At 50.0% G+C, this 27815-nt stretch overlaps 1 protein-coding gene across 1 annotated transcript in view; it reads left to right on the forward strand.

Annotated features, from left to right (window-relative positions):
- LOC310772426 (ELKS/Rab6-interacting/CAST family member 1-like) overlaps positions 1 to 27815 on the forward strand; it is a gene marked incomplete at both ends in the record, with an annotated part of 472647 nt that overhangs the window by 81958 nt on the left and 362874 nt on the right. The window contains 3 exons of the mRNA XM_083632236.1: positions 318 to 574; positions 3151 to 3322; positions 26176 to 26250. Coding sequence (XP_083488362.1) covers positions 318 to 574; positions 3151 to 3322; positions 26176 to 26250 — 504 coding nt within the window. The remainder of the gene's footprint in view (positions 1 to 317; positions 575 to 3150; positions 3323 to 26175; positions 26251 to 27815) is intronic.

Here is a 27815-nt window from a genome sequence, read left to right on the forward strand (position 1 = left end):
ATTGAGACCATAAACTCATTAGGAAAGTGTTTACTGAGGTCATAAATCAAGTGAGAAGTAGGGTCATTTTCCCATTGACTTCCATTCAATCTGAGTTCTTTTTGGAGCCAGTGGTTTAAGGGACCACATTGGCTTCACTTTTCAGAACTGGACATTGCCCTTGTATTATGGTCATTTTGTGCTATGGGACAGTAAGAAAAAGTATGTAATGTACCTTTAATTTCTTTAGCAACATCATCACAACATCCACACTTAACAGGACGAGCGTAATTGGTTCTGTTTGCAAACTAAATGCTAATGTTTTCTCTGTCCTACAGCATGTCCAGTGCACCATCCAGGCTCTGCAGGACGAGCTAAGGATCCAGCGTGACCTCAACCAGCTCCTTCAATCAGATTACTCGGAAGCCGGTCACCTTGGCAACCAGCCGCTATCCCCGCAGGAGATGACGGAGGAGAACTTCCTGTGTCTCCACAGCGACCACGAGAGGCAGGCCAAGGAGCTCTTCCTCCTGAGGAAGACTGTGGAGGAGATGGAGCTGAGGATAGACACGCAGAAACACACACTGACCGCCAGGTAGAGACACACAGAAACACACACTGACCGCCAGGTAGAGACACACAGAAACACACACTGACCGCCAGGTAGAGACACACAGAAACACACACTGACTGCCAGGTAAACACACAGAAACATACACTGAATGCCAGGTAAACACACAGAAACACACTGAATGCCAGGTAAACACACAGAAACACACACTGAATGCCAGGTAAACACACAGAAACACACACTGAATGCCAGGTAAACACACAGAAACATACACTGAATGCCAGGTAAACATACAGAAACACACTGAATGCCAGGTAAACACACAGAAACACACACTGAATGCCAGGTAAACACACTAACTGCCAAGTAAACACACAGAAACTCACACTGACTGCCCACAGAAACTCACACTGACTGCCGGGTAAAAACACAGAAACACACTGACTGCTAGGTAAACACACAGAAACTCACACTGACGGCCAGCTAGAGACACAGAAACACACTGACTACCAAGTAAACAGACAGAAACTCACACTGACGGCCAGCTAGAGACACACAGAAACACACACTGACTGCCAGGTAGAGACACACAGAAACACACACTGACTGCCAGGTAGAGACACACAGAAACACACACTGACTGCCAGGTAGAGACACACAGAAACACACACTGACTGCCAGGTAGAGACACACAGAAACACACTGACTACCAGGTAAACAGACAGAAACTCACACTGACGGCCAGCTAGAGACACACAGAAACACACACTGACTGCCAGGTAGAGACACACAGAAACACACACTGACTGCCAGGTAAACATACAGAAACACACACTGACTGCCAGGTAGAGACACACAGAAACACACACTGACTGCAAGGTAGAGACACACAGAAACACACACTGACTGCCAGGTAGACACACATAAACACACACTGACTGCCAGGTAGAGACACACAGAAAAACACACTGACTGCCAGGTAGAGACACACAGAAACACACACTGACTGCCAGGTAGAGACACACAGAAACACACACTGACTGCCAGGTAAACATACAGAAACACACACTGACTGCCAGGTAGAGACACACAGAAACACACACTGACTGCCAGGTAGAGACATACAGAAACACACACTGACTGCCAGGTAGAGACACACAGAAACACACACTGACTGCCAGGTAGAGACACACAGAAACACACACTGACTGCCAGGTAGAGACACACAGAAACACACACTGACTGCCAGGTAAACATACAGAAACACACACTGACTGCCAGGTAGAGACACACAGAAACACACACTGACTGCCAGGTAGAGACACACAGAAACACACACTGACTGCCAGGTAGAGACACACAGAAACACACACTGACTGCCAAGTAGAGACACACAGAAACACACACTGACTGCCAGGTAAACATACAGAAACACACACTGAATGCCAGGTAGAGACACACAGAAACACACACTGACTGCCAGGTAAACATACAGAAACACACACTGACTGCCAGGTAAACATACAGAAACACACACTGACTGCCAGGTAGAGACACACAGAAACACACACTGACTGCCAGGTAAACATACAGAAACACACACTGACTGCCAGGTAGAGACACACAGAAACACACACTGACTGCCAGGTAAACATACAGAAACACACACTGACTGCCAGGTAGAGACACACAGAAACACACACTGACTGCCAGGTAAACATACAGAAACACACACTGACTGCCAGGTAGAGACACACAGAAACACACACTGACTGCCAGGTAGAGACACACAGAAACACACACTGACTGCCAAGTAGAGACACACAGAAACACACACTGACTGCCAGGTAAACATACAGAAACACACACTGACTGCCAGGTAGAGACACACAGAAACACACACTGACTGCCAGGTAAACATACAGAAACACACACTGACTGCCAGGTAGAGACACACAGAAACACACACTGACTGCCAGGTAGAGACACACAGAAACACACACTGACTGCCAGGTAGAGACACACAGAAACACACACTGACTGCCAAGTAGAGACACACAGAAACACACACTGACTGCCAGGTAAACATACAGAAACACACACTGACTGCCAGGTAGAGACACACAGAAACACACACTGACTGCCAGGTAAACATACAGAAACACACACTGACTGCCAGGTAGAGACACACAGAAACACACACTGACTGCCACTCAGTTTTCATTTTTTTCAGATTTTTCTCCCATTTTCTCCCCAACTGTACTTGGCCAATTCCCCCTGCTGTCCCGGTCGCTGCATCACCCCCTCTGCCAATGTGGGCAGAGCCATAGACTATTAGTACATGCTTCCTCTGATACATGTGCAGTCAGCCGCCTCTTTTCACCTGACAACGACAGAGTCTCATGCTATTCCCCTCAGTTCCCCTCCCCCCTGAACAAACACCCTGACTGACCAGGGGAGGCGCTAATGCAGCGACTAGGACACATACCCTTAATCCGGCTTCCCACCCGCAGACATGGGCAATTATGCCTGTATGGCGCCCAACCATGCCTGTTGCAGCTTAAAATCTCTCTCTTTTTTTTGCTATTGTTTTCTAACAGGGACGAGTCCATTAAGAAGTTACTGGAGATGTTGCAGAGCAAAGGCCTGTCGTCGCGGGCAACCGAGGAGGACCATGAGCGGACGAGGCAATTGGCCGACGCTGAGATGACCATCCACCATCTAGAGGGCCTGTTGGAGCAGAAAGACAAGGAGACGCTACAACTAAGAGAGGTCAGTGTATGTGTGTGCATGCGTGCGTGTGTGTGTGCGTGTGTGCATGTATGTGTGTGTGTGCGTGCGTGCGTGTCAAACTGTCACATCTAGGCAGGGCCGTTGGCTGCATCCCATCTTGGCTCGCAATTCAGCTTTTTCAACAATTACGCACAAACCCACACTTTATCACTCTCTATTTCCTGTCTCTCCCCCTCTAGCACGCTCAATCCCCTGCTTTCTCCCCTCTGTTTCCGTTGCTCTTTCTCATTCAGTTTTTTTAAAACAGCAGCTCCCTCTAGTGTTAAAATGTTGTTACTGAACCACACATGTCTAAAGTACAATTCTCAGCTCTGAACACTGAGTGGAGATTGTTTGAACCTGTGAAATACACCTATAAAATAATGAAATAGATGAATTTTTACACCTTGAGGAAACTTTGATTAACTTTGGTTAATCTCTTGTGGATGCATTAATGGACGCAAACAAGCAGTTCAAGATTTTGGATGACACAATTTGGAATATCATAACCCATATCTCTCCTGCACCACTTTTTGTCTTTAAACGTGATCGCAATCTAAGAGATCAATTGGTACATGCGCACTTTACATCGAGTAGGGAGAAACCCTCACAACCCACTCAAACGAGCCTCAGCCCTCTCCCCAATGGGAACTACCGCTGTGGTAATTGTGCACAGTGTAACAACACCTCCAAGATGACACACTTCAGCCATCCACATACAGGTAAACGTCTGTCCATCAAAACTGTGATCACCTGCTCCTCCACACATGTCGTCTACATGTTACTCTGCCCGTGTGGTTTAGCCTATGTTGGAAAAACCACTAGGAAATTGAAGCAGCGCATCAGTGAACACAAAAGCGCAATACGACACAACGATCACGAATATCCTGTTGCCGTACATTTTAATGATAACAAACACGACATTTCCTCCCTACGCTTTTTTGGAATGGAGCAGGTCAGGTTGCCACACAGGGGTGGGAACCATGACCTGTTACTCAAGAGAAGGGAAGCATTCTGGATCTATTCTTTACAGACTCTGTCCCCCAAAGGTCTTAATGATGAGCTACTTCTTAATGTTATGTTGTGAATTATTCTGTGGTGTATATTATAGTCTATATTGTATGCAGTAGCTCTTCTATTATGTATAGGTAAGACTATACTAATTTTGCATTTTTCTATTGCCCAGGTACTGAACCCCTCCTTTTGGACCCCCCTGTATGTATTTGTCATATTTACTGTGAAGAAACCTAAATGTTTAACATGTTATTAAATTTATTGTTCTAGATTTTAAAACTTTTCTACAATATTTTTCTATGATAACCTTTTATTAAATATTTGTCTACAATATTTTTCTATAATATTTTCTAGTGTTTTACTACCATTAGAATTTACTTTACTTGAATCTAGTTGCCATGTTCAATTTTCAATTTTCCCTTGTATGGTGTTGTAAGGGCTGTGCCCTCTGTGATTTGCTAACCCCACACAATCTGTGGCAGTGATTGCCAGCCAGCTCACGGTCCCTGATTGGGCGCATCCTGCAAGGTGTGAATATAAATACTTGCCTCATTTTGCTTGTACTCCATTTTACCTGATGAAGGTCTGAGTGACCGAAACATTGTAATAAAGTTTGCCAGTAACTGGATAGTGTGCGGGAATTCTTTATTCTGCTTATGGACTCTCTCCTCCGACGCACCTATCCATAAGATTGTGTGGGTGTACATCGGCTCTTCTTTCCAGTTAACAATACAACATTAAACGCTAGGGTTGTGCTACAACCTGGGTTTTACGAGTGAGAACGAGAGCTCTCACTCTAGTGCCATATCCGCTGCGTACGCAGCCACTGGAAGAATGTAATTTTTGCTCCAAAAATGATCTTTATATATAAAACCGACCACCCACCAGCAGGTGGCGTGGTGCCCCCTGGGGCTGAGGCGGCCACCCAATCCTCACCCACGTGACTACGTCACGCCCGCTCAGCCCAGGGATAGCCACTCCTTCTTCCAGCCCGCTGAGAATCGACGCAACCAACGACGCATCGACGCAGCAAGGCTGGGAAGTGAGAGCTCTCGTTCTCACTCGTAAAACCCGGGTTGTAGCACAACCCTAACGTTTTACTTCGTTTCGAACTCAAGCTCTCACATCGGTGAACCACGGCCACATGGCGAACGCTCATGCCTGACCGTATGACATTTGGAGCGGCAACGATACTACCTTCTTGCCACTGACAGTACCGCATGCGCGAAACGCGAACCGGACACGTCGAGGCTGTAATATCTAACAAACGTGTGATGAGAGGACCATGAGGCCGCAGCGCACATGTCCTCCACCGATACACCACGCAACAACGCGGAAGATGTCGCAACGCCTCGCGTAGAATGCGCCTTGATACCCTCCGGGGGTACCTTACCCATGGCAGAGTATGCCAAAGCAATCGCCTCCACTATCCAGTGTGATAAGCGATCCTTGGAAAGGGGTCTGCCCTGGGCCTTCTGCCCAAAACAGACCAACAACTGGTTTGTAGTGCGTAATGAACGCGTCCTGGTCACATAGGCCGAGAGCGCCCTTACAGGGCACATCATGTGCAAGCGCCTCTCCTCGCCCAAACTGAACGGCGGGGGACAGAATGCTGACAAGTCTATGACCTGTGGAGTGTCTACGTCCCGACAAGGTGAGATTAGGAGAGGAGAGTGCAGAGGGGAGAATTGCCGCCCTCACAGTGAGCCTCTGGGACAGCTGATTGAAGGGAGGTACGTACCAGTCTGTGTCACTAATCAGCTTGCATTACCCACACCTGTGTTGGCTTGTGATACAGCTGCCGGCAGGTATAAAAGCCGGGCGGCATCTCCCCCACACTCTGGCTCACTCTCCTCAGCGAAGCACCTGGTCGGGTGGTAAGTTAGACCCTCCACTCTTTCCTCAATATTTTGATGTTGAAGCTAAAGACTAACTGCCTGTTTGTCCTCTGTAGGCAATCTGATGACGTATTTTGTATCTTCCTGAAAGAAGAGGAAGAACCCAGGGGACTTAAACCTCTTAACTAAGAAGACGGAAAAGGATTGGGAATTCACATTTCAGTTGCACTATTTCCCCCCCCCCGCTTTTGTTAAAGAACCCCTGATTAAATTGAACCATTCCTGCAATGACCTGCCTCTGTGTGTTGTGTGATTTGGGAAAAACCTCTAACCTGACGTGCAGTGCTCACAAGTGGTGGAGAATGCAGGCACAGCATTGATCGCTTTGAGTTTTTCCCAAACACACTGACATGGAGCAAGCGGTCGCGGCCCTGTTAGTTAGTCAGGCCGAATTGCAGAGAGCAGTGAGAGAACTTTGTGAAACAGTCGCGAAGGATGCGACAATATCTCGAAGGCCTGGAGACTGCCTGACCAAGCTTACGTTAGCTGATGACATCGAGGCCTACCTGGAACTGTTTGAGCGCACCGCAACGAGGGAGGGGTGGCCACCAGCTGAGTGGGCTGGTATCCTCGCACCATTTCTGAGCGGCGAAGCCCAGCGTGCGTGCCGTGACTTGTCTGTGGCCGATGCTACAGTATATGCCAAAGTAAAAGCAGCTATCCTGACGCGACAGGGGTTCAGCCTCCCCGCTCGCGCCCAGCGATATCATGCCTGGGTCTACAACTCCTTTCAACCACCTCGTCCCCAGGTTGCTGCCCTGCTTCGGTCCGCCCAGAGCTGGCTTCAGGAGGGACCGGAGACGGAGACGCCCTGGATAGAGCGATTAGTCATAGACCGCATCATCAGAACATTGCCGCCCGACGCCAAAAGATATGCTTCCCGAGTGAGTCCTACAAAGCTAGATAGTCTGGTGAGTCTACTGGAGAACCACCAGGTGAGTGAAGAAATGCTAAAGCCCACACGGCCTGATAACCGACCGGTGGCGACAGATGAGCGACCGGGTCGAGAGAGGAGGAGGAGGTCCCCGGGCCAGAGCCAGCTTCCCCGGAGCCTGCCGCCACCATCCCGGCCGCCACCACAACCAACCCTCCCTCGTAGGAAGTGCTACATTTGCGGGAGGGAGGACCACATATCCTGGGGCTGCCCTGAGCGGGAAGCTGCAGGACGAGATGTCACCATGGCCTCCGCAGACTCCTCCAACCGAACCAACCTGTACGCCACAACGTGCCTCGCTCACCAGCCCAAAATGAGCAGGATGCTCCCCGTCAAAGTGGGTGAGTTTGACACCCACGCCCTCTTGGATTCCGGCAGTCGCATCACCTTAGTTCGGGAGGACTTGGCGGCCGACAAAGAAGGGACCCCAATTCAAGTCACTTGTGTGCATGGGGATACTCGTCAGTATCCCACCACCCGCCTGCAGCTGAGGACCACCCGGGGGACCACCATTGTGCACGTGGGAGTAGTTCCCAACCTGCCTGTGCCTTTACTCATCGGGACAGACTGTGAGCTCTTTGACCGTTTCTGGGGAGCCACCACAGAAAGACCGCCACGCCGAGGTGGAAAGAAACGCCACTCCGGCCGGAGCAACCGTAGCCCTACCTATCAGGCCTACCCCGCGATGGTGCCGGCGCCCAGAGAGGCCACCAGTGACGGTAGTCTGGTGACTGCAGATGAAGAACCCCGAACCCTGAGGGGGGTGCCCATTAGCTCCGAAGACACGCATAACTCGGAGGAGCCGTTTGCTGAATTTCCCAGTGTGGAGACATTGGAACCCCGGGCCCCAGGGGAGTTTGCAACGGCCCAGTGGAGTGATCCAAACCTGGAACACGGCCGTCAGAATGTCCTGGAAATTGACGGAGCACCATGCGAGGGGGTGAGTGACCTGCCTTCACCACATTTTGCAGTTGTTAAGGGGCTGTTGTATAGGGTGCTGAAGACTCAGGGGGGGGAAATATGTAACCAACTGTTGGTGCCCAAAACATTTGTATCCCGTGTCCTGTATTTAGCTCATACCCACCAGCTGGGAGCCCACCTGGCTGTACAGAAGACATATGACAGAATCCTAGCGAGGTTCTATTGGCCGGGGGTGAAAAGGGCTGTAGAGGAGTATTGCCGCTGTTGTGCGGAATGCCAGCTGAAGGCGCCACGGACCTCATTTAAGAACCCTCTTATCCCACTGCCCATTATTGAGACGCCATTCTCACGGGTGGCCATGGACATTGTAGGGCCCCTCCCTAAGTCTGCCCGGGGACATAAGTACATCCTGGTTTTGATGGACTATGCCACCCGCTTCCCTGAAGCTATCCCCCTCCGCAATGCTTCTGCCCGAACCGTCGCACGAGAACTGTTCCTGTTATTCAGCCGGGTGGGTATTGCTGCTGAAATCCTGACGGACCAGGGCACCTGCTTCATGTCCAGAGTCCTGAATGCCATGTGCAAATGGTTGAAGGTAAAACAAGTCCGTACTTCTGTATATCACCCCCAAACTGATGGGTTAGTGGAGCGGTTTAACCATACCATGAAAAGTATGTTAAGAAAATTAATTGATGTGGACGGGAGGAACTGGGACCAGCTCCTCCCGTATGTGTTGTTCTCTATCCGAGAGGTACCCCAGGCGTCGACGGGCTTCTCGCCATTCGAGTTGCTGTACGGCAGGAGCCCCCGTGGCCTCCTCGACGTGGCCAAAGAGACCTGGGAAAGCCAGCCATCGCCCCATCGCTCAGTCATCGACCACGTGGACGCGATGCAGGATCGGCTGAAGAAGGTGTGGCCACTGGTGAGAGAGCACATGGAAAAAGCGCAGGCCACACAAAGCCGCATTTACAACAGGGGAGCCCGTCTCCGGGAATTCCAGGTGGGTGAGAAGGTGCTGGTCCTGGTCCCAACCACTGAATGCAAATTCCTGGCTAAGTGGCATGGACCCTATGAGGTGGTAGAGAAAGTGGGGGCGGTAAACTACCGGGTAAGGCAGCCGGGCCGGCGGAAAGGCTACCAGTTGTACCATATTAATCTCCTAAAGAAGTGGCATGATGCGGAGGAACTCCCTCGCCAGGCTCTGCTAACTGTTGTCTCTCCCCAGAGTTCTCCTCCTGTGCCCATTGACCCCGAACTCGGGCCGTCCCAGGTCCAGGACCTGAAGGAGCTTGTCGACCGCTCACAGGACGTCTTCTCTGACCTGCCTGGCCGGACCCACGTGATCACTCACGACATCCAAACTGAGCCAGGAAAGGTGGTGAGACAGAGGCCGTACCGCATCCCCGAGGCGAGGAGGAAGGCTGTACAGGAGGAGGTGAAGAAAATGTTAGAACTGGGAATCATTGAAGAGTCCTACAGCCCCTGGTCTAGCCCCATCGTCCTGGTGCCCAAACCCGACGGAACCCTCCGCTTCTGTAATGACTTTAGAAAGCTGAATGAGGTGGCCCGCTTCGACGCCTACCCAATGCCCCGCGTAGATGAACTGATTGAGAGGATGGGAAAGGCACGCTTTGTGAGTACCCTGGACCTGACCAAGGGATACTGGCAGGTGCCACTAACGGAGCAGACAAAGCCGAAGACCGCCTTTGCCACTCCAGACGGGCTCTACCAATATACGGTCCTTCCCTTTGGTGTTCATGGAGCCCCTGCCACATTCCAGAGAATGATGGACAGGATCCTCCGGCCCCACCGTGCCTTCGCCGCGGCCTATTTAGATGACATTGTCATTCATAGCACGACATGGAGGGACCACCTGAGGCATCTGGAGACCATTCTGGAGGCTCTTCGCCAGGCTGGGCTGACCGCGAATCCAAAGAAGTGCCGTCTAGGGCTGAGGGAAACAGACTATTTGGGGCATACGATCGGCAGAGGCTGTGTGAAGCCCCAGACATGCAAGCTGGATCGGATACGGAACTGGCCCAGACCGGTCACAAAAAGACAGGTAAAGTCATTTATAGGCTTGGTGTCATATTATCATAAATTTATACAGAACTTTGCCACTATTGCAGCCCCTCTACATGACCTGACACGGAAAAGCCTACCACACCACGTGAGATGGACAGAAGAGACGGAGAAGTCTTTCCAGAGGCTAAAGCTGTCGTTGTGTGAAGAACCGGTCCTGGTTGCCCCGGACTTCACACAGCCCTTCCTCCTTCAGACCGATGCCTCCGGAACCGGCATTGGAGCAGTCTTAGCCCAGGTAATAGAGGGGGAGGAACACCCGGTGACATACATCAGCAGGAAGTTGCAGAAACACGAGCGGAACTACTCCACGGTGGAAAAAGAGTGCCTGGCCATATGGTGGGCCATACACCACCTCCGCTACTATCTGTGGGGTCGGGAGTTCGTCCTCATCACGGACCATGCACCCTTGAAGTGGATGGCCACTACGAAGGGCAAGAACGCCCGGGTGACACGATGGTTCATCGGGCTGCAAGACTACTGCTTCCGGGTAGAGCACCGTTCTGGTAAAAGCATCCAAAACGCAGACGCGTTATCCAGGATGTTTGAGGAGGAACATGAAGCTCCTGCTCCTAGCGAGGAGCTTAGGGGGGAGATGTGTGGAGTGTCTACGTCCCGACAAGGTGAGATTAGGAGAGGAGAGTGCAGAGGGGAGAATTGCCGCCCTCACAGTGAGCCTCTGGGACAGCTGATTGAAGGGAGGTACGTACCAGTCTGTGTCACTAATCAGCTTGCATTACCCACACCTGTGTTGGCTTGTGATACAGCTGCCGGCAGGTATAAAAGCCGGGCGGCATCTCCCCCACACTCTGGCTCACTCTCCTCAGCGAAGCACCTGGTCGGGCGGTAAGTTAGACCCTCCACTCTTTCCTCAATATTTTGATGTTGAAGCTAAAGACTAACTGCCTGTTTGTCCTCTGTAGGCAATCTGATGACGTATTTTGTATCTTCCTGAAAGAAGAGGAAGAACCCAGGGGACTTAAACCTCTTAACTAAGAAGACGGAAAAGGATTGGGAATTCACATTTCAGTTGCACTATTTCCCCCCCCCCGCTTTTGTTAAAGAACCCCTGATTAAATTGAACCATTCCTGCAATGACCTGCCTCTGTGTGTTGTGTGATTTGGGAAAAACCTCTAACCTGACGTGCAGTGCTCACAGACCATAGACCTAAAGCTGGCATTAATATTCTTAGGTTGATCAGCCGGGTTAGGTCGCAACGTAACCCTGCGCCCATCATCCCCAAAAACCATACAGGCCTGCTACACTGAGAGGGCCACCAACCCTCTTTCCTGACGACAAGGCCAGCAGCAGCGCGGTCTTCAAAGACAGAAATTTCAGATCGGCGGAGTCCAAGGGCTCAAACGGATGACCCATGAGCCCGTCCACCACCGTAACCAAGTCCCATTTGGGAAAGATGCACAGCGACGGCGGGCGCAGCCTACACGCTCCCTTCATAAAGCGCGAGACCAAAGGGCACGCCCCCACGGGGCTCCCCTCAATTCCCATGTGGCAAGCAGAAATCGCGGCTACGTACACCTTAAGCAACTGCGGGGACTGGCCTGCGTCAAGCAGGCTTTGAAGGAAACAGAGAACTGGTCGCACACTGCAGTTCACTGGATCCACGCCCTTATCCGTGCACCAACGCGAAAAGACCCACCACTTGTACGTGTACTGAGAGCAGGTCGAAGCAGCCCTAACACTCTGAATAGTGCACACCACATTATCGGGCAAGCCCTGGGCTAGCAAATGGTCCCATTCAGGAGTCAGACTGCTAGCTTCCACCTGCTTGGGGAGGGGTGGAGCACCTCCCCTTCCACCTGGGATAGAAGATCCGCCCATACCGGCAGCGCCCAGGGCGGACCTTGCGCCAAGGAGATCAGATCAAACCATATCTGCTTGGGCCAAAAGGGGGCCACTAAAATGAGCTGAAGATGCTGTTCCCTCACCCTGTCCAACACCTGACGGATCAGGGGGATCGGGGGAAACGCATAGAGCCCATCCCGTGGCCACGCGTGCGCCAGCGTGTCGTGACCCAACGGGGGTCTGTCCTCCTGGATCGAGAACCACAGTGGGCAGTGCGTCGCGCGTCGCGATGCAAAGAGATCGACGCGGGCGTGGCCGAACCTGGCCCAAATCTGTTCCACCACCTGAGGGTGGAGGCACCACTCTGTCTGACGGGGATTGCCCCGAGACAGCAGGTCGGCCCCGAAATTCAGCCGGCCCGGCAGATGAACCGCTGACAATGAAAGGAGACGGGGATACGCCCACAGGTGAATCTCCGCCGCTAACCGGTTCAGCGCCTTCGACCGCACACCGCCCTGTTTGTTAAGGTGGGCGATCGCAGCCGTATTGTCCGAGCGGATCAGAACATGGCGTCCATGTATGAGCCGCTGGAAGTGAAGTAGAGCCAGGCGAATCACCTCCAGCTCTAGCACGTTTATGTGGCGAAGCTCCTCAGCCTCCCACCGGCCGTTCGCCGAAAAACGCCCGCAAACCGCACCCCATCCCCAGAGGGAGGCGTCGGTGCGAATCACCAACCTGAGCAGGACAGGGCCCAACCGAGTGCCTCTCGAGAGGTAACGGGGGTCTGCCCATATGGCCAGCGCCTGCCGGGCCGGACACATCAGAGGAACCCTGCGATGACGGTCCCTGGCCGGGTCCAGGCGATGCCTGAGAAACCAGATTTGGAACGGGCGCATGTGTAGTCTCCCCAGTGGGAGCACATACACTGCTGAGGCCATCAGGCCCAACATGACTGTGCACTGATGCACTGACACAGAGGGACACAGACCTAGCGTCTTTGCTGTCAGCACTGTGCGAGCCTGTTGCTCTGGCGAAAGGCGGGCCCACATGGCCTGGGAGGCTAGCTCGAGCCCCAGGAAGGTCGCCACCTGCGCTGGGACGAGGCAACTCTTCTGCCAGTTCACCAAAAACCCTAAGGTCTGCAGGTGATCGGTCACCACCTTGGTATGTTCCGTGGCACGGACCCTCGAGTCCGCCACTATGAGAGCGTCGTCGAGATAGAGGAAGACGCGGATCCCACTCGCGCGGAGGGGAGCCAAGGCTGTCTCCACGCACACCGTGAAGGTTCACGGGCTCAAAGACATGCTGAATGGCAAGACACAGAACTCGTAAGCCTTCCCCAGGAAGGAGAACCTCAGGTATTTCCTGTGTCTGTGAACCACGGGGACATGGAAGAACGCATCTTTCAGATCCACGGAAGTAAAGAAATCCCCTGGTCTCAACGCGTTGAACAGGCGGGGAAAAGAGAGCATTCGGAACGGGAACTTCCTCAGCGTCTTGTTGAGACGCCGAAGGTCCAAAATTGGACGCATGGAGCCGTCCTTCTTGGGCACGACAAAGTACCTGTGGTAGAAACCCGAGCGCACCTCTGCCTTGGGAACCGAGCGAGGAGCTGAGGAACTGTGGTTCTCGCCCACTTGGCGAGGAGCGAAGTAACCTCCTTGTGGAGTATGTCCATGGACCCCCCCTCCACGGCCGAATCGGGGATCCCGTCGAACGTGGGTGGGGGCCTGGCAAACTGGAGAGCGTATCCCCCAGAAGCTCCCAGGCATTGAGCCTGTTGTACAAAGAGGAAACTGCCCCTCTGGTCATGAGTATATTGTTGGGCACCGGGACCTGATCCGGTGCCCTGATGGGGGGAGAAAATGGGGGGGCAGGACGTGAGAGGCTATGCCCCCCTGCCGCATGGTCAGTTCCGTAGAAGCTGTGCATGCCGGGGGAAAATCCCTTACGCAAGCTCCGCCTACTGACGCGCCCCGTGGGTGCGTCGTATCGAAGTAACCCCCCGCCGTGCAACTTTCGCAGGCTGGGGGGACTGCGGAGGCAACATTCTCTTTCGAGTCCGGCCGCACGCAGATCTGGGCCCCTTGGAAGGCGGGCCAACGTCCGGCAGTGCGGTCCCCAGGAGAGCTCCTGACCAACAATGGGCCCATGGCGCCATTGATGGTGGGCTTGTCCTGGAAGCTTCTAGCCGAGGCCAGGCCGTAGCCATGGACCAAGGCGAGCCTTGATGACGGGTATGAGACCCTGGGAGAGCTCCCGACCGAACTCGGGCCTTGGGCACCGAGGGCCGCGTATCCTGGCCTGCCGTGAGACCCAGGATGGGCCCACTGCGGCCGGGTGGGGTGCCGCCATTGAAGGCGCACGAGCCTGTGGGGCCCGCACCCATGGGCGTGGGGTGACTCGCGGTGCCAGAGGTCCCGGAGGGCGACTCGCCGCACGTGCTGCCACCTGAAACCGGCGGTCTTCCCCTCGTTGCCGCCGAGGCAAGAGGGATCTGACCGCAGCGGAGTCTCGCTGCTGCCTCTCCAACCGCTGGGCCAAATCCTCCACGGAAGGACCGAATAGGCCCTCCGGAGATATCTTCACCCTCAGTAGCCTGCTCTTCTCCTGCTCAGGGAGCTGAGTGAGGTTCAGCCACAGGTGACGGTGAGTCAGAACGGAGAAGACCATGACCTTCCCGCTGTTCTGCGCCAGGCAGTCGACCATGCGCAAGGCGTAGTCGGTGGCCATCCTGAGCTCTGTGAACAGCTCAGGAGCGGGGTCACCCTGCATCTCCCGCAGGAGCACAGCCTGGAAACCCTGCAGGATGGCCAGGTTGTTCGTGATGGCGGTGGACTGCCCCGCCACCAAATACGCCTTTTCGGCCAGTTTGGCAGTCAGCTGGCATGCCTTGGAGGGCAGCGTGGGTTTGCTGGCGTTGGAGGCCAGGTGGGAAGCCACCATCTCCTCGAGGGGGGGCATCGCGGAGAACGCAAGCTTCCCCTCGCCCTCGACCGCCGACCACGGAACCATGCCTGCACACAGCGGCTTGGCCTCCTGAGGCTTATCCCATCCCGCCTGCACCGCACGAATCACGTCTACGCAGACGGGCATTCGGCGTTTCGGGCGGGGTGCCTGGCGTGCCTGGAAATAGCACCCCTGCAGCACTGATGCAGGGGGCTGGGGTGGTTCGGCCCAGGCGATGCCTAGCTTCGCTGTGGCCCTCGACATCACCCCGTGAAACTGCTTCTGGTAGGGCTCGTTGATGCTCATCTCTGAGCGAGCCTCTACAGCAGTGGTGACGGTGGTGGCACCGTCCCAATCCTCCCCGCCGGACATCTCCCCTTGGGGGGTGTCCTCCTGGGGGGCATCGGCCAAGGGGTCGTAGGGGAAGAGCTGGCCCTGCTCCAACATGGGATACATGGGCTCGTCGCCCCAATTAAGATCCTGCTGCTCAGACTGGTCTGGGAGACCCTGAGCAGCGGGTGCTTCACCTCCGACCGGGCGGTCGGACCCCGCGGATGCACACCCCTCGGGGGGCGCGCCGCTGGGCGGCAAGTCCTCCTCGACAAAGAGCGCAGCTCTTGCTTGCAACTCGCCCAGGTTGAAGCCATCACAGATGCTGCAGAAGCTAGCCTTCAGCAGCGTGCTCATGCCCCAGGCAGAACACACAGTCATCGTGCCGATCGAAACCGGCCAGCGTAGCATCGCACCTTTCACAGCGCCTGGCTGTCCCCCCCTTTCTCGTGGCAGCCGCCTGGTTCATTGCACGAGTTATGCCAAGCTAACTCGCAGCAAGCACCCGCAGGCTGTACCAGGAATTAGCGGAGGTTTTACCGTGTAAGCTAACTAGCAGTAAGCCTGCAACGGTAAAAGGGTAGCCGAAGTGCTAACGCAACGTCAGATGCTAGCCGCACAGGTGCGAGCTAGCTATCTAGCTAAGCTGGAGAGCATGGCTCTTGAGCTACTACTCTCTCTTAACGTTACTCCAGCCAGAGTGAACGTACGCGCTCTACACAGAGGTAGCCTGCGCCTAATGTGCTAGCACACAAGATAGTATCTGCATGGATGCAAGCTAGCTATCTATTCAACAACTGGGTGCGTTACCCCGTCCGGGGAAAACGCAGCCGGCTACTTTGGTGTTAGCCTATTGTTCTGTGCTAATACAGTGAGACGCTATTCGCACGTATGCAAGCTAGCTATCTATTCACACTTTGAGAGCGGACTTTCTTAGTTAGCTCTCAAGCCTATATCTCTATTGTCACCCCAGCCGGGGTAGATGGAGCACGCTACACGGCGGTAGCTATACAGGTGTTAACCGCAATAAGCAAGATACTCTTAGCTTTAGATGAGCTTGTTCCGACGCCGCTGGTGAAGAGAACAGGATCGGGTCCCCGAAGCCTGAAGAATCTCATCCACACAATCCTCTTGAGGTGGGCAATAAGAAGGAATTTAGCCAAGCTTAACTCATTCACCGCCAAAGACGTCTTTAACGTGTTATCAGGAATAGCCATCCACGCCAAAGAAGTGTTTGACGTGTTTTTGTTTTTATTAATGCAGCGCGTAGTTCAAACACTTCCCCAGCCTGTGACACAGACACAGGTCCCTGCCTTCAAAGTCAAGCCGACAACACGCGATCAAACACATACCGCAGCTGTTTTTTTTTAATGGGGGAGGAGACAAGAAGACAAAAGCCGTGAGAAACGCTGCCTCTTTGCAGAGTAGGAGAGAGACGCCATTGTGTACGGTTGTGACAGTGTGCTGAGTTGAAGTTGAAGAGATTACAGTAGCTAGTAGCCTATAGTCGTCAGTTTAGTTAGCGTTAGTTAGTTGTAGTATAGTCTGTAGTATAGTTTAGTTAGTTAGTTGTAGTAGTCATAGTCTAGTCAGTCATGGTGAAGGCAAAAGGAAAGACCAAACACCGCATCGCCCCTCGGCGCGCCGGTGCCCGAGCTGTTCGCCTTGCTGCTGGGCAGCGGACACTGGATGAGACGATGTTCTCGGTAGTCAAACCCGTGACCACCATCGATCCGGTTCCAGCGCCTGGTCCCAAACCCAAGCCTCCTGTGTCCCAGCTCGAACGAGACGAGACTGAGTCAGAACTTAGTGACGAGGAGGAGATCGGGGGCAACACAACAGACATGATTCCCCAGGAGGAGCCATTTTCCAGGGCGCATTTGCGAGACGAGACGGAGTCAGAACTTAGTGACGAGGAGGAGATCGAGGGCAACACAACAACAGACATGATTCCCCAGGAGGAGCCATTTTCCAGGGCGCATTTGCGCCGTGCAAAGACGCGCCGGGATTACATGGAAAGTGACTTTGACTCTCAGCCATCAAGCTCCCATTCATCTGAAGAGGAGATGGTCACACCGTCGCCAGTTGTCCATGTCGAGGGCGAGGAAGACTGGAATCCAATGCGACAGGACCCCGATGATCGTGGTAAGGAGTAATTTTGTTGTTGATATATGCATATTGTACAGACAGTACCAGTACCAGCTTCACGCACAAAGTCCCAGTGATGATGTCATCAGTGTGTGTGTGTGTGTGTGTGTGTGTGTGTGTGTGTGTGTGTGTGTGACTACTGACTACACTGTCTCTGCATTCTATGATCGTATAGTTTACTGAGACTAGTACACTACACTGTCTCTGTACTAAATGTGATTATATAGTTTACTGAGACACTACACTGTCTCTCTGTACTAAATGTGATTATATAGTTTACTGAGACACTAGTACACTACACTGTCTCTGTACTAAATGTGATTATATAGTTTACTGAGACACTACACTGTCTCTCTGTACTAAATGTGATTATATAGTTTACTGAGACACTAGTACAATACACTGTCTCTCTGTACTAAATGTGATTATATAGTTTACTGAGGATATATTGCTTTTATTTCAGATGAGGACGAGCCGATTGTTACAGAACCCAGTGAGCCCACATCTAGTAAACAACCGAGATCAAAAGGTAAGATCTTGTTTCCCTCTTTTGTGTCTTTGTCCAAAATGGCTGATCTACAAGCTCACAATTATACATGTTGTGTGTGTGTTGTAAATTGTATTGTAATGTATGTATTTCTTTATTTACAGGCCGTGGTGCAGATGGAGAGCCAATGGAGGGACAGCAACCCAAGAAGGGGAAAAAGAAAGACACCAAAGGTATGTTCATTTTCCCTCTTTGCCCAATATAGCTGATCTACAAGCTTGTGTGTGTGTGAGTGTGCTATAGTAATGTATTTGTATTTCTATATTTTTATAACACCTATCCTGTATCCAGAGCAGCAATGGTACTGCATGGATGAAGTGCCGTGGGAGCCAGAGGACATCCCGTTCACTGCTGTTCCTGGCCTGCTCAACAGTGCTGCTGCGCTGGAGTCGGACAAGCCAGTGGACTTCCTGGAACTCATCCTTACTGAAGAGCTGCTGCAGTATGTTGTGGACCAGACCAACCTGTATGCACAGCAGACAATTGAGCCTGGCGCAACAAGTGTAAGGCTCGATGCATGGAATCCTGTTGACATCGCTGAACTGAAGGCCTTCCTAGGGCTCCTCTTCCTGACTGGGCTCATTGGAAAGCCTGACCTGGAGAGTTACTGGTCCACGAACGAGGTGCTGGAGACCCCCTATTTTGGAAAGACAATGTCCCGAAACAGGTTCCAGATCATACTGCGTTTCCTGCATTTTACTGACAACACAGCAGTGAGAAACAATGATGACAGGTTGTATAAAGTCCGCCCAGTCTTAGACATGCTAGTGAACAAGTTCCAGGAACTCTACCAGCCAGGCCAGAACATCTCAATAGATGAAGGAACTTTACTGCGGAGAGGCAGATTGAGCTTCAAAGTTTTTAACCCACAGAAACCTGTGCATTACGGGATCAAAAGTTATGTGTTATGTGAGTCCCAGACAGGATTTTGTTATAATTTGATGCCTTATTGTGGAGACGGTAAATCTCTTGTAGATACAGTGTGTGGTCTCCTGTTGGGGCTGGAACAGCAGGGCTACAAACTGTACATGGATAACTTTTATAATTCTGTAAACATGTGTGATATCCTGCTAGATCTGGGGACACATGTATGTGGCACACTGCGAAAGCATAGAGGAGAACCACCAGCTATCCACCATGCGGAAAAGGCCACCCTGCAACCAGGGGGCAGAATTGCCTTCCACACTGACCAGGTTCTGTGCTTGGCATGGCGGGACACAAATGTTGTGAGAATGGTATCCACATTTCACCAGAACGAGATGAGACAGGTCTTGACGTGGAAGAAAGGTGTGAGGGGGAAGGTGGTGAAGGAGAAGCCTGTCTCTGTGGTAGAGTACAACCAGTCTATGAACGGTGTTGATAGGCTGGATCAAATGATTTCGTACTACCCGTTCATCAGGAAGTCCTATAAATGGACAACTAAATTTGTTCTGTACATGTTCCAAATCTGCCTCCACAACGCTTTCGTCCTGTACAGAGCTAAAAACCCACAGGGCACAGTAAAGACCATGTATGCGTTCCAGGAGAGTCTGATACAGGCGTGGACCACTGCCACAAAGCGCCATAGAGTTCCCTACGCTGACCGTCCGAGTAGGCTGTCTGCCAACCTGGCAAAGCATTTCCCTGTCAGGAATGACCCCACCCCCAAAAATGACAACCCAGCTAAGAAATGCAAGGTGTGTCTGGGCAACAAAAAGAGAAAGGAGACACGTTTCCAGTGCCACTTCTGCCGCATCCCCTTGTGCAGGGTCCCCTGCTTTGAGGTCTACCATGACACCCTGAACTATAAAGAGTAAATTCCCCTCAGTGGTAGAACGAACTCCCCACTGAGGTCAGGACGGCCGAATCCCTGCCCATCTTTTTTTTCAACTTTTTATTAGTTTTCAGTGAGTCCACCTTTTGGAAAAAAAACTCGCCTTTTCAAGCTCCACTTGAGTCCCTCCTGAACTAACCCTTTTGATGTAGCATCTTTCCCCCCCCCCCTCTCCACCCCAAACCCCCTCCCCCCATCTAGCATCTTCACCCCAAACCGCCCCCCCCCCCCAAAAAAACAAAAACAAACAAAAAAAACATTGATGTTACTCGACTGCTTGCTGCAAGGGTCTATCTGTGTAGATGATGTTCCACAGTTGATTCCACTAATGTTGACAGAATGTGACATTGTAAGTCGCTTTGGATAAAAGTGTGCTAAATGACGAAATGTAATCTAAAGAGACACACATGGGCCCCGCGCACACACATTCACACTCACTCACACTGAGTAAACTGCATTGTTGAATGTAAAAAAAGCACTTCATGTGTATATATATATATATTTTTTTTTTTTGTCATTTGTATCATAACAAATAGTATTTACATGTCTGATGTCAATACAGTTCAAAATAAAAGAATTGAGAGCGAGATCTGCCTGAGATTGTCTTCTTTACAAAAATGCCTTTTTCTCCTATTTGCCTTTTCAGAGAGACCTTTTTGGTGAAAACAGGGTGTATATAAAGGGCTATAAGTAGAGTACAGAACATGCTAAAAGCTCACTTTTTTTTCTCCTGGTGAACCCAGAGACGTACATCTTCATTTTGAGGTATTGCATATCACTCTGGTGCTAATAGATAATTTACTGTGGGTCTTGAAAGATGACCAACAATTATGAAAATCTTTGGCCTGTGCTAAATATTGGCAGTCCTAAACTGGCCATGAATGAGTTAAGAGCGCAAACTTGAGCTAACACGGAGCTTTCAATAACACGTCCTCAGCGCGGTTGGAAGAACGAATGAGTGACTATCCCTGAGCTGAGCGGGCGTGACGTGGTCACGTGGGTGAGGATTGGGTGGCCGCCTCAGCCCCAGGGGGCACCACGCCACCTGCTGGTGGGTGGTCGGTTTTATATATAAAGATCATTTTTGGAGCAAAAATAACATTCTTCCAGTGGCTGCTTACGCAGTGGATATGGCACTAGAGTGAGAGCTTGAGTTCAAAACGAAGTAAAACCGTACATATGCCCATATATTAGCACAAATCTCTATCGTAATAAGGTAGGTTGCAAAACTTTTCCTGTTTGATGGTGGCTGTCCGTTCCCTGCCATCTGTATTTTGCTCAATATGTTTCTGAAAAATGGCGATTCTACTGTTGAAACTGGCAACATTTCCTCTACCATGTATGAGGCAACAAGCCTGTCCATCTCTGATTTTGATGTTACCTGGTGAAAAGCAAGCTTTTGCTGCTGGCTTGGGGTCGAGGCGGGCGACTCAGCTTGGCTCTGCAACTAGCTTTCTGTTAGCATGTTGCCTCTGCAGATGCTTTGAGAGGTTTGATGTCGTGTTCGCAGCGGTAGGTAGCTGCTTCTGTCCAGGGCAAAGTTTGCACTCTCACATTCTTGTCCTTACGCGCAAAATTTGAAGTAATGTGCGTATCTCCACCCTCAAAAGCTGTTATAGAAGACGGCAGGCGGGTTTTTTGGCAGATTGCAATCCAATTATTAAGGAGCATACCGCCACTGCACCCACTTCACTATAACACGTTGTATTTGAGAGGGGTATTTATAGACCCCATCGCTGTATGTGGGTTCCTCTTATGGTTTACGTTTCATTTCATTTTATTTTGTCCAATATTCAAATATTCCAGAATTGCATGTTGTGTTAACAAATTATTATTATTTCTATCTAACACTTTTTAGCCTGATTTAATTGTAAAACAGAGTGTAAAAAGTTATGCCCCCTCAAAGCTTTCTGTGAAAGTTAACCTGTGGAAGAGGAAAGTGGACGGAGTTCCCAGCATGCCCTGGGGTAGTGTGTTTTGTTTGTAGATTTTTTTGTCAATGTTTGTCAATTGTTTGTTTGTCAATGTGTTTTGGAGGTTAAAATTATTTCTTGTGCTATATGCATGATGTTAGTTATCTGCAAAGTTATGTGTCGACTAATTGTGCTGTTCTGCATGCTAATACAAAGTTGAAATGTTGGCACCATGGGTGATTCTGGTGTGCAGTTAAGTGACCCTTCCTGATGGGGCACAGGATCTGCTATTAAAACAGATCTTTTCTCCTTATACTTATCTTGCTAGTACGCAAGTAACGAGTTAAGTGTTTGATTAGTAACTGTAATGTGATTACTGCACTTAGGGACAGTAGTTCCTTACACTACTTGTTACCGACAAAAGTAATGTGATTACAGTAACGAGTTACTTTGTAACGTGTTCCCCCCAACACTGACCATGCCCACTTCAAACCCAACATCAAGAGCACTACAAAAACTTAAACATTTGGCAATGTCAATATTTAGGATTTTGATTGAAACTAATGTCTAATATGTTTAGATGCTTACTATTATGGACTTAAGACCCTAATTTACATAGTTAGGTTATTGTGGATGTGGGTTTCCAGGGGCTTTAAACATACAGTAGTCTGACTGCCTGGAAGCAGGCTGTGGGTCTAAATCCCTTTCCGCTCCCTGCAAGCTCTGCCATTGGCTCCGACGGGCTCCGACCGACCGGCTCTGACCATTTATTGATTTCCTTTCTGCTCCCTGAGTGTTGAATCTGTCGATCTCAAATGCCTCCGTTGCTGTGAAGCAACAACAACGCTAGCTCATTGCTACACACTGAAAATGGCAAGTTTTGACGAAGATTTGGATTGTGCAATAAAGCAGGCCTGCTTGGTACTTTCGCTGGATGGTTGTAAAGACAACCTTGTCCCCGCTAGCCCAGAGTGGAGGTATGACCAGCCAGACTCTCTCCCGGTGCAGGGAGATAGTCTGGCAAGCGAGACTAAACATACAGTATCACTACTCCCTAGCATATCTTCTGGTGGGTGTTGCTTCACAATACACGTATAGAGCTCAACAGTCACATGACATTCCGCAAGAGTACTTCCCCGTTCATATTCTCAATCAAAAGTTTAAAAAAATCCTTATCTAAAGATTGTTAAGCCAGGAACCAAGCCAACTGGTCTTCCAGACAATCGTGAGCAAAACATTGAATAACGAAGAGAAAAAAGTGCTGGGTACAAGACTGGGCACATATATCCTAAGAGAGATAATCTTTTGGCCAATCAGATTAGCGAATGATGGGGAGAGCACTCTGAGTGGCATTGGGCGGGACCAGCGGTCTTGAACGGCGCCATTAAGCTATTAGCTCAATGGCTAACTTTATCGTCTAATAGCCGCATTTCCTTGGAGGTACCCCAACAACCGGCTGATGGATTTTAAAACGGGTGCTGGTTTTGAAGGCAGCGTGACTTGTATTGGTTAATGTAAGATACTTTCAGTCACTCAGTGTGTCACAGGTTTGAAATCGGATCCACACGCAGAAATCAACTGGAGTCAGGAGTCACGTGTCAACGTTCAAAAAAGGAGTTTTACTATGAAACTTAAAGCGTACAACAAGGTTTTCAGTATCAGACCAAAATATCTAAGCACTGTCTCCACAGACAAGGGAGCTTAAATAAGAGTCAGTGTAATCAAGTCCAAGTGGCACCAGCCACTGCTGATTGAGATGCAACCCAGCTGTGTGGGCGAACCAGGCTCTTGGGTTGCTCCAGGACGCCATCCAGTGGACCTCCTAGGGAACTGCCGTCAGGTGCTGACACTGGCGGCAAACACAAGCTGTAGCCTGTGTTTGTAGTAGCCAACCCAGAGAGAGAAATGAGTGCAGGGCCCAGCATGCTCCACCAATTACAGACGACCATACAGCGAGCTCCACCAATCAAAGACGTCGATATTACATTGTCGAATTGTGGGTAGTGTAGTACTTCTCCATGAAATAGAATATACACTATATATTTTTTTTTAATAAACAAGGATGATATCTTACAGATTTGTGGCTGTTACAGGAAGATATACCATCGTTTCACTACTGGAAGTCTACTTAGGGTGGTTATGATATTATGGCTAATAATCCAAATCTCATTGCAGAATATGCAATATAACGGGGAAGCACACTTCTGGAACCGTGACGTTGCGGAACCGTCACATGACTGTTGAGCTCTATCTCAGTCTGCTGGATGAAATATAGTTCCTTTCTTTCTGCCTCTGTAAGTGTCGGTCCATCCGTGTGTAGCATGAGATGTCCGTCTGTCTGTTCATACCCTAAGCCCCTCCCCCCGGCTCGCGAGCAAGCGAGAGTGCCATTTGGTGGTCGAGCGAGGTCGAGAGTGAATAGAGAGAGAGTGGCGACCTAAAGCTGCCACAACGTCATCGTCAACATGACACACACATCATCGTCAACGCCACACACACACACACACACACAGAGACGCGTTCAAACACATCTACCTCTGCGACCGAGCAACAGATTTCAACACTGGTTTACACCATTGGAATCAGCGTGACTGGTACTTGTTAATGAAGCTCAGTGGCTAAGCTCAGTGGTGTATTGAGCCCGTAGTTGCTTATGTATGTAGTGTACTACACCTCCACCGCTGGCTGCAACACCTGGGTGTGATTTCTTTGACAACAGATTATCACTTTCAACATGCGACTAAGCCCAGGTCTCACAATATGCTATTATAGTTTGTGTAAAGCTGATCAGTCAACTCCTGAGAAATGCACTGTTTGTAGTAAAGACTAGACCACCGTGACATTTACAGGAGAAACCCCACTTCAGGCATTTATCCTGCATCCATCATGCATTAGTGTTGCCAACATGTCATTTTTGAACATGATAGAGGGAATTAAATCCTTCTACTGTAACATGGATGTAATCTGTTACAGTGAGTTACATCCTTCTACTGTAACATGGCCCTACTCTTTTGATTCCAACAGCTGAAAACAGAGCAACACATTAACTTCCCAAACACTTCCTCTTGGGCATGCAGTGCAAAGTGCAGCATCGTTCACGCTGTGGGGGAAGCGATAACCAAACAAGGAATCTTTCCCCAGACTGTGTGTGTTCAGAGCATTCATACCAGTGCCTCCAGCGGTGCCACCTACTGTCCCTTTTTATATACTGTACGTGTGTGTTTGTGTGCTGCCTCGCTAATGCACTAGCTGTCTTTGTTAGCCTCTAAGTGTGTGTCCTCCAAAGAAAAGCAGTGATGTGTGCACTCTTTTTCTGATGGCACTAACAGACCATCCCTCCATGTTAATTCTCTCCCTCCCTCTCTCTCTTTCTCTGTCCTTTTTGTCTCTTTCCATCTCCCACTACCCTCCTTCCTTCTCTCTCTCTTGCTCTCCATCCTCTCATGTCATTTGACTACTGAGTTGGCGCTGTGGCAACGACAGACAGTGGGGATCTTGTTAAACTAGTGTAGTCAAAATTGCAGTTGCAGATTTTGAAAATACAATTTAATCAACTAAATTGTAGCAGAAAAACACAGCAATGTAGCTTTGTAGTGTGTAGAGTATGTAGTCTGCTATACGAGACTGAAGCTGTTTGCTTGGAAGTTGAAGACTTAGAGAGAAGATTTTTGATAGTTAGATTTTTCTTAGCATTTGGATTTTCCTTGCACATTTTGGACTTTAATAGCATTTTAGATATACAATTGAGATTACTCCCAAGCATTTGAAGCTAATCAGTTGGATTAATCAAAACCACTTGAAGCCGAGATCCAGTTAATTGAATTAGGATCGCTTGAGGCGGTCAGATTGGATCATCCGACAGCATCTGAAGCAGAGTCAGCAGCAGCTTAGCGAGCGGCGTCCCATCGAGGCTGGAGGATGTGGGACGGACGGATCGACCCCAGGATGCTAAAAGCCAGCGCCTCGATGGCCAGAGGGAGACACCTGCTTCCCCCACCGCCCACCTTCCACGTCTCCCCCTCAATCCCCATCTCCCCTTCCATTCCCATCCTGCCTCCTTTCCACGCGTCTCCTTCCTTCCAGAGCTCTCCTCCTCTCCCCGTTGTTCCCCCGTCCCATCACCACATGTTTCCTTCATTCCAGAGGTCTCCTCCTCTTCCTGGTGTTGCCACGTCCCGTCACCCCGCGCTCCGCTCCTCCCCCTCCTTCCCTGTCCCTTCCTCTCCCTCCCATCGGCCCTCTCCATCAATCCATCCCTCCTTCTGTCCTCTGTTCCATCCCTCTCTTCACCCATCCCACCAGACGTCCCTCCAGCACTCGCCCTCCTTCCCCGCTCCATCCCCGCGACCCGCGCCCTATGTCTTGCCCTCCCTCCGTCCCTCTCCGTCCATCCCCACCCCCTCCTCCTCCACCTGCTCACTGCCCTGTGTTCCCTCGCTCCATCCCTCTGTTTCTCTATCTCTGTCCTCCACTGACCATCGTGGTGTGTGTGTGTCTCAGGAGCTGCACAGGAGATACGAAGCAGCTCCAGAATCAGCCAAGACCAAAGCTCTCCAGACTGTCATCGAAATGAAGGTAAACCTATGTTGTTGTTTTTGTTGTTTTTGGTTAATGTTTTTTATGTTTTTATTTGATCCATAGGCTGTTGAAATTGTTTAATAAACTGCTGGTGACCTGCTAGTGCATCTGGAAAAGTAAAAATATGTTTGCCTGCCAGGATTCCAGCTTGCAATGCACATTGCTGCTTCTGGTATGAAAGCCATGTCAGGCTGCATGATGTTGAAGCTAGCACTTGCTCACGGCAGTGGCTGTGGTTCACCGACCTATTAAAACAGTAAGCTACTTCATGTCGATCATGTTATATTTATCTCCAAAGCAATTGGGTCTAATTGAGTAAACTGTGGTAAGTAGTTATAACAGTATCAGATTTAAGTGGCTTAAACTGTTTACACAGAGATCCCGCAATATCGCCGTTGCGCCGAAAATGTTAGGAAGAAAATGTGCCAGCATCGCCTTTTTACACAGAAAGCAATTTCAAACTGTGTTTAGACAGCAACGCGGCTTTCCGCAAGTAAACTAGGTGTGACGTTCTGTCGTTGCCATGGAGATGTGAACAGCTGTACCTGCTGCCGAGGGGAATACAAAAATTGTGGATGGTTTTGAGGAGAGCCTGATAGAAGAGAGGGAATATCCTCACCTGTAGCCCATGGCTCATCGCTCATCACAGAGGATTTATCAGACACACACTATAAAGAAAAAATACTTGGGGAAGCTGCTGCGGGCGTATTATTATAGAGAGGCACTGTACCACTTTTATCCGCCATTTATTCTCCCATAGACATTTAGTAAAATGCTTATAAAAATAGTTTTACTTCGTCAAACCAAACAGTTCAGCTATATTTAGAATTTTTAACGTTTTGGTCCAAAATCTCTGGTACAGTGCTGAAGCAGGAAGTGACGTTCCACTTTGGCTCTCTATACTATTATTATTATTAGTATTATTAGTATTATTATTACTACTGTATTATTATTATTATTATTATTATTATTATTATTATTATTATTATTATTATTATTATATATTCTTTTTATTATTATTATGTCCGTTAATATAGCATAAGGCATAAAAATCCCTAATCAAACCAAAAAACTAACAAAAACGACAGCGCTTCAAAACAGAAATGGAAATCATGACCTGCAGCGAGTCAATCATCACTGCTGTGTCAACGTCAATGTCAACATCGTTTGAGCACATTAGCCTACTAACCTATTACTCATAAACTGTAGGCATGGAGAATTAATCCTGGCTCTCCTGTTGCAGTCATGGATCGCATCACTTTCTGCTTTTACTAGTACCGTAAATTCTATAATTTATATACTATAAGGCGCACCGGAGTATAAGCCGCAGCAGCAAAATTGCCTGTTTGTTACATATATAAGCCGCACCGGACTATAAGCCGCAGGTGTTTTAATGTTTTTTTTTTTTTTTTTTTTTTTTAATTGTGTTTTAATGTTTAATTACCATATGTAAGGGTTCGTGCACAGAGGGGATTGTCGGGAAAGAGATGGCTGTTTGAGGAAGCTCCCATTTATTAACATTTCAACAAAACAACATAACACAACACCACCTGTGTTTTTTT

The sequence above is a fragment of the Poromitra crassiceps genome (genome assembly GCF_964638095.1).
Source record: "Poromitra crassiceps genome assembly, chromosome: 2".
Classification (NCBI taxonomy): Eukaryota; Metazoa; Chordata; class Actinopteri; order Beryciformes; family Melamphaidae; genus Poromitra; species Poromitra crassiceps.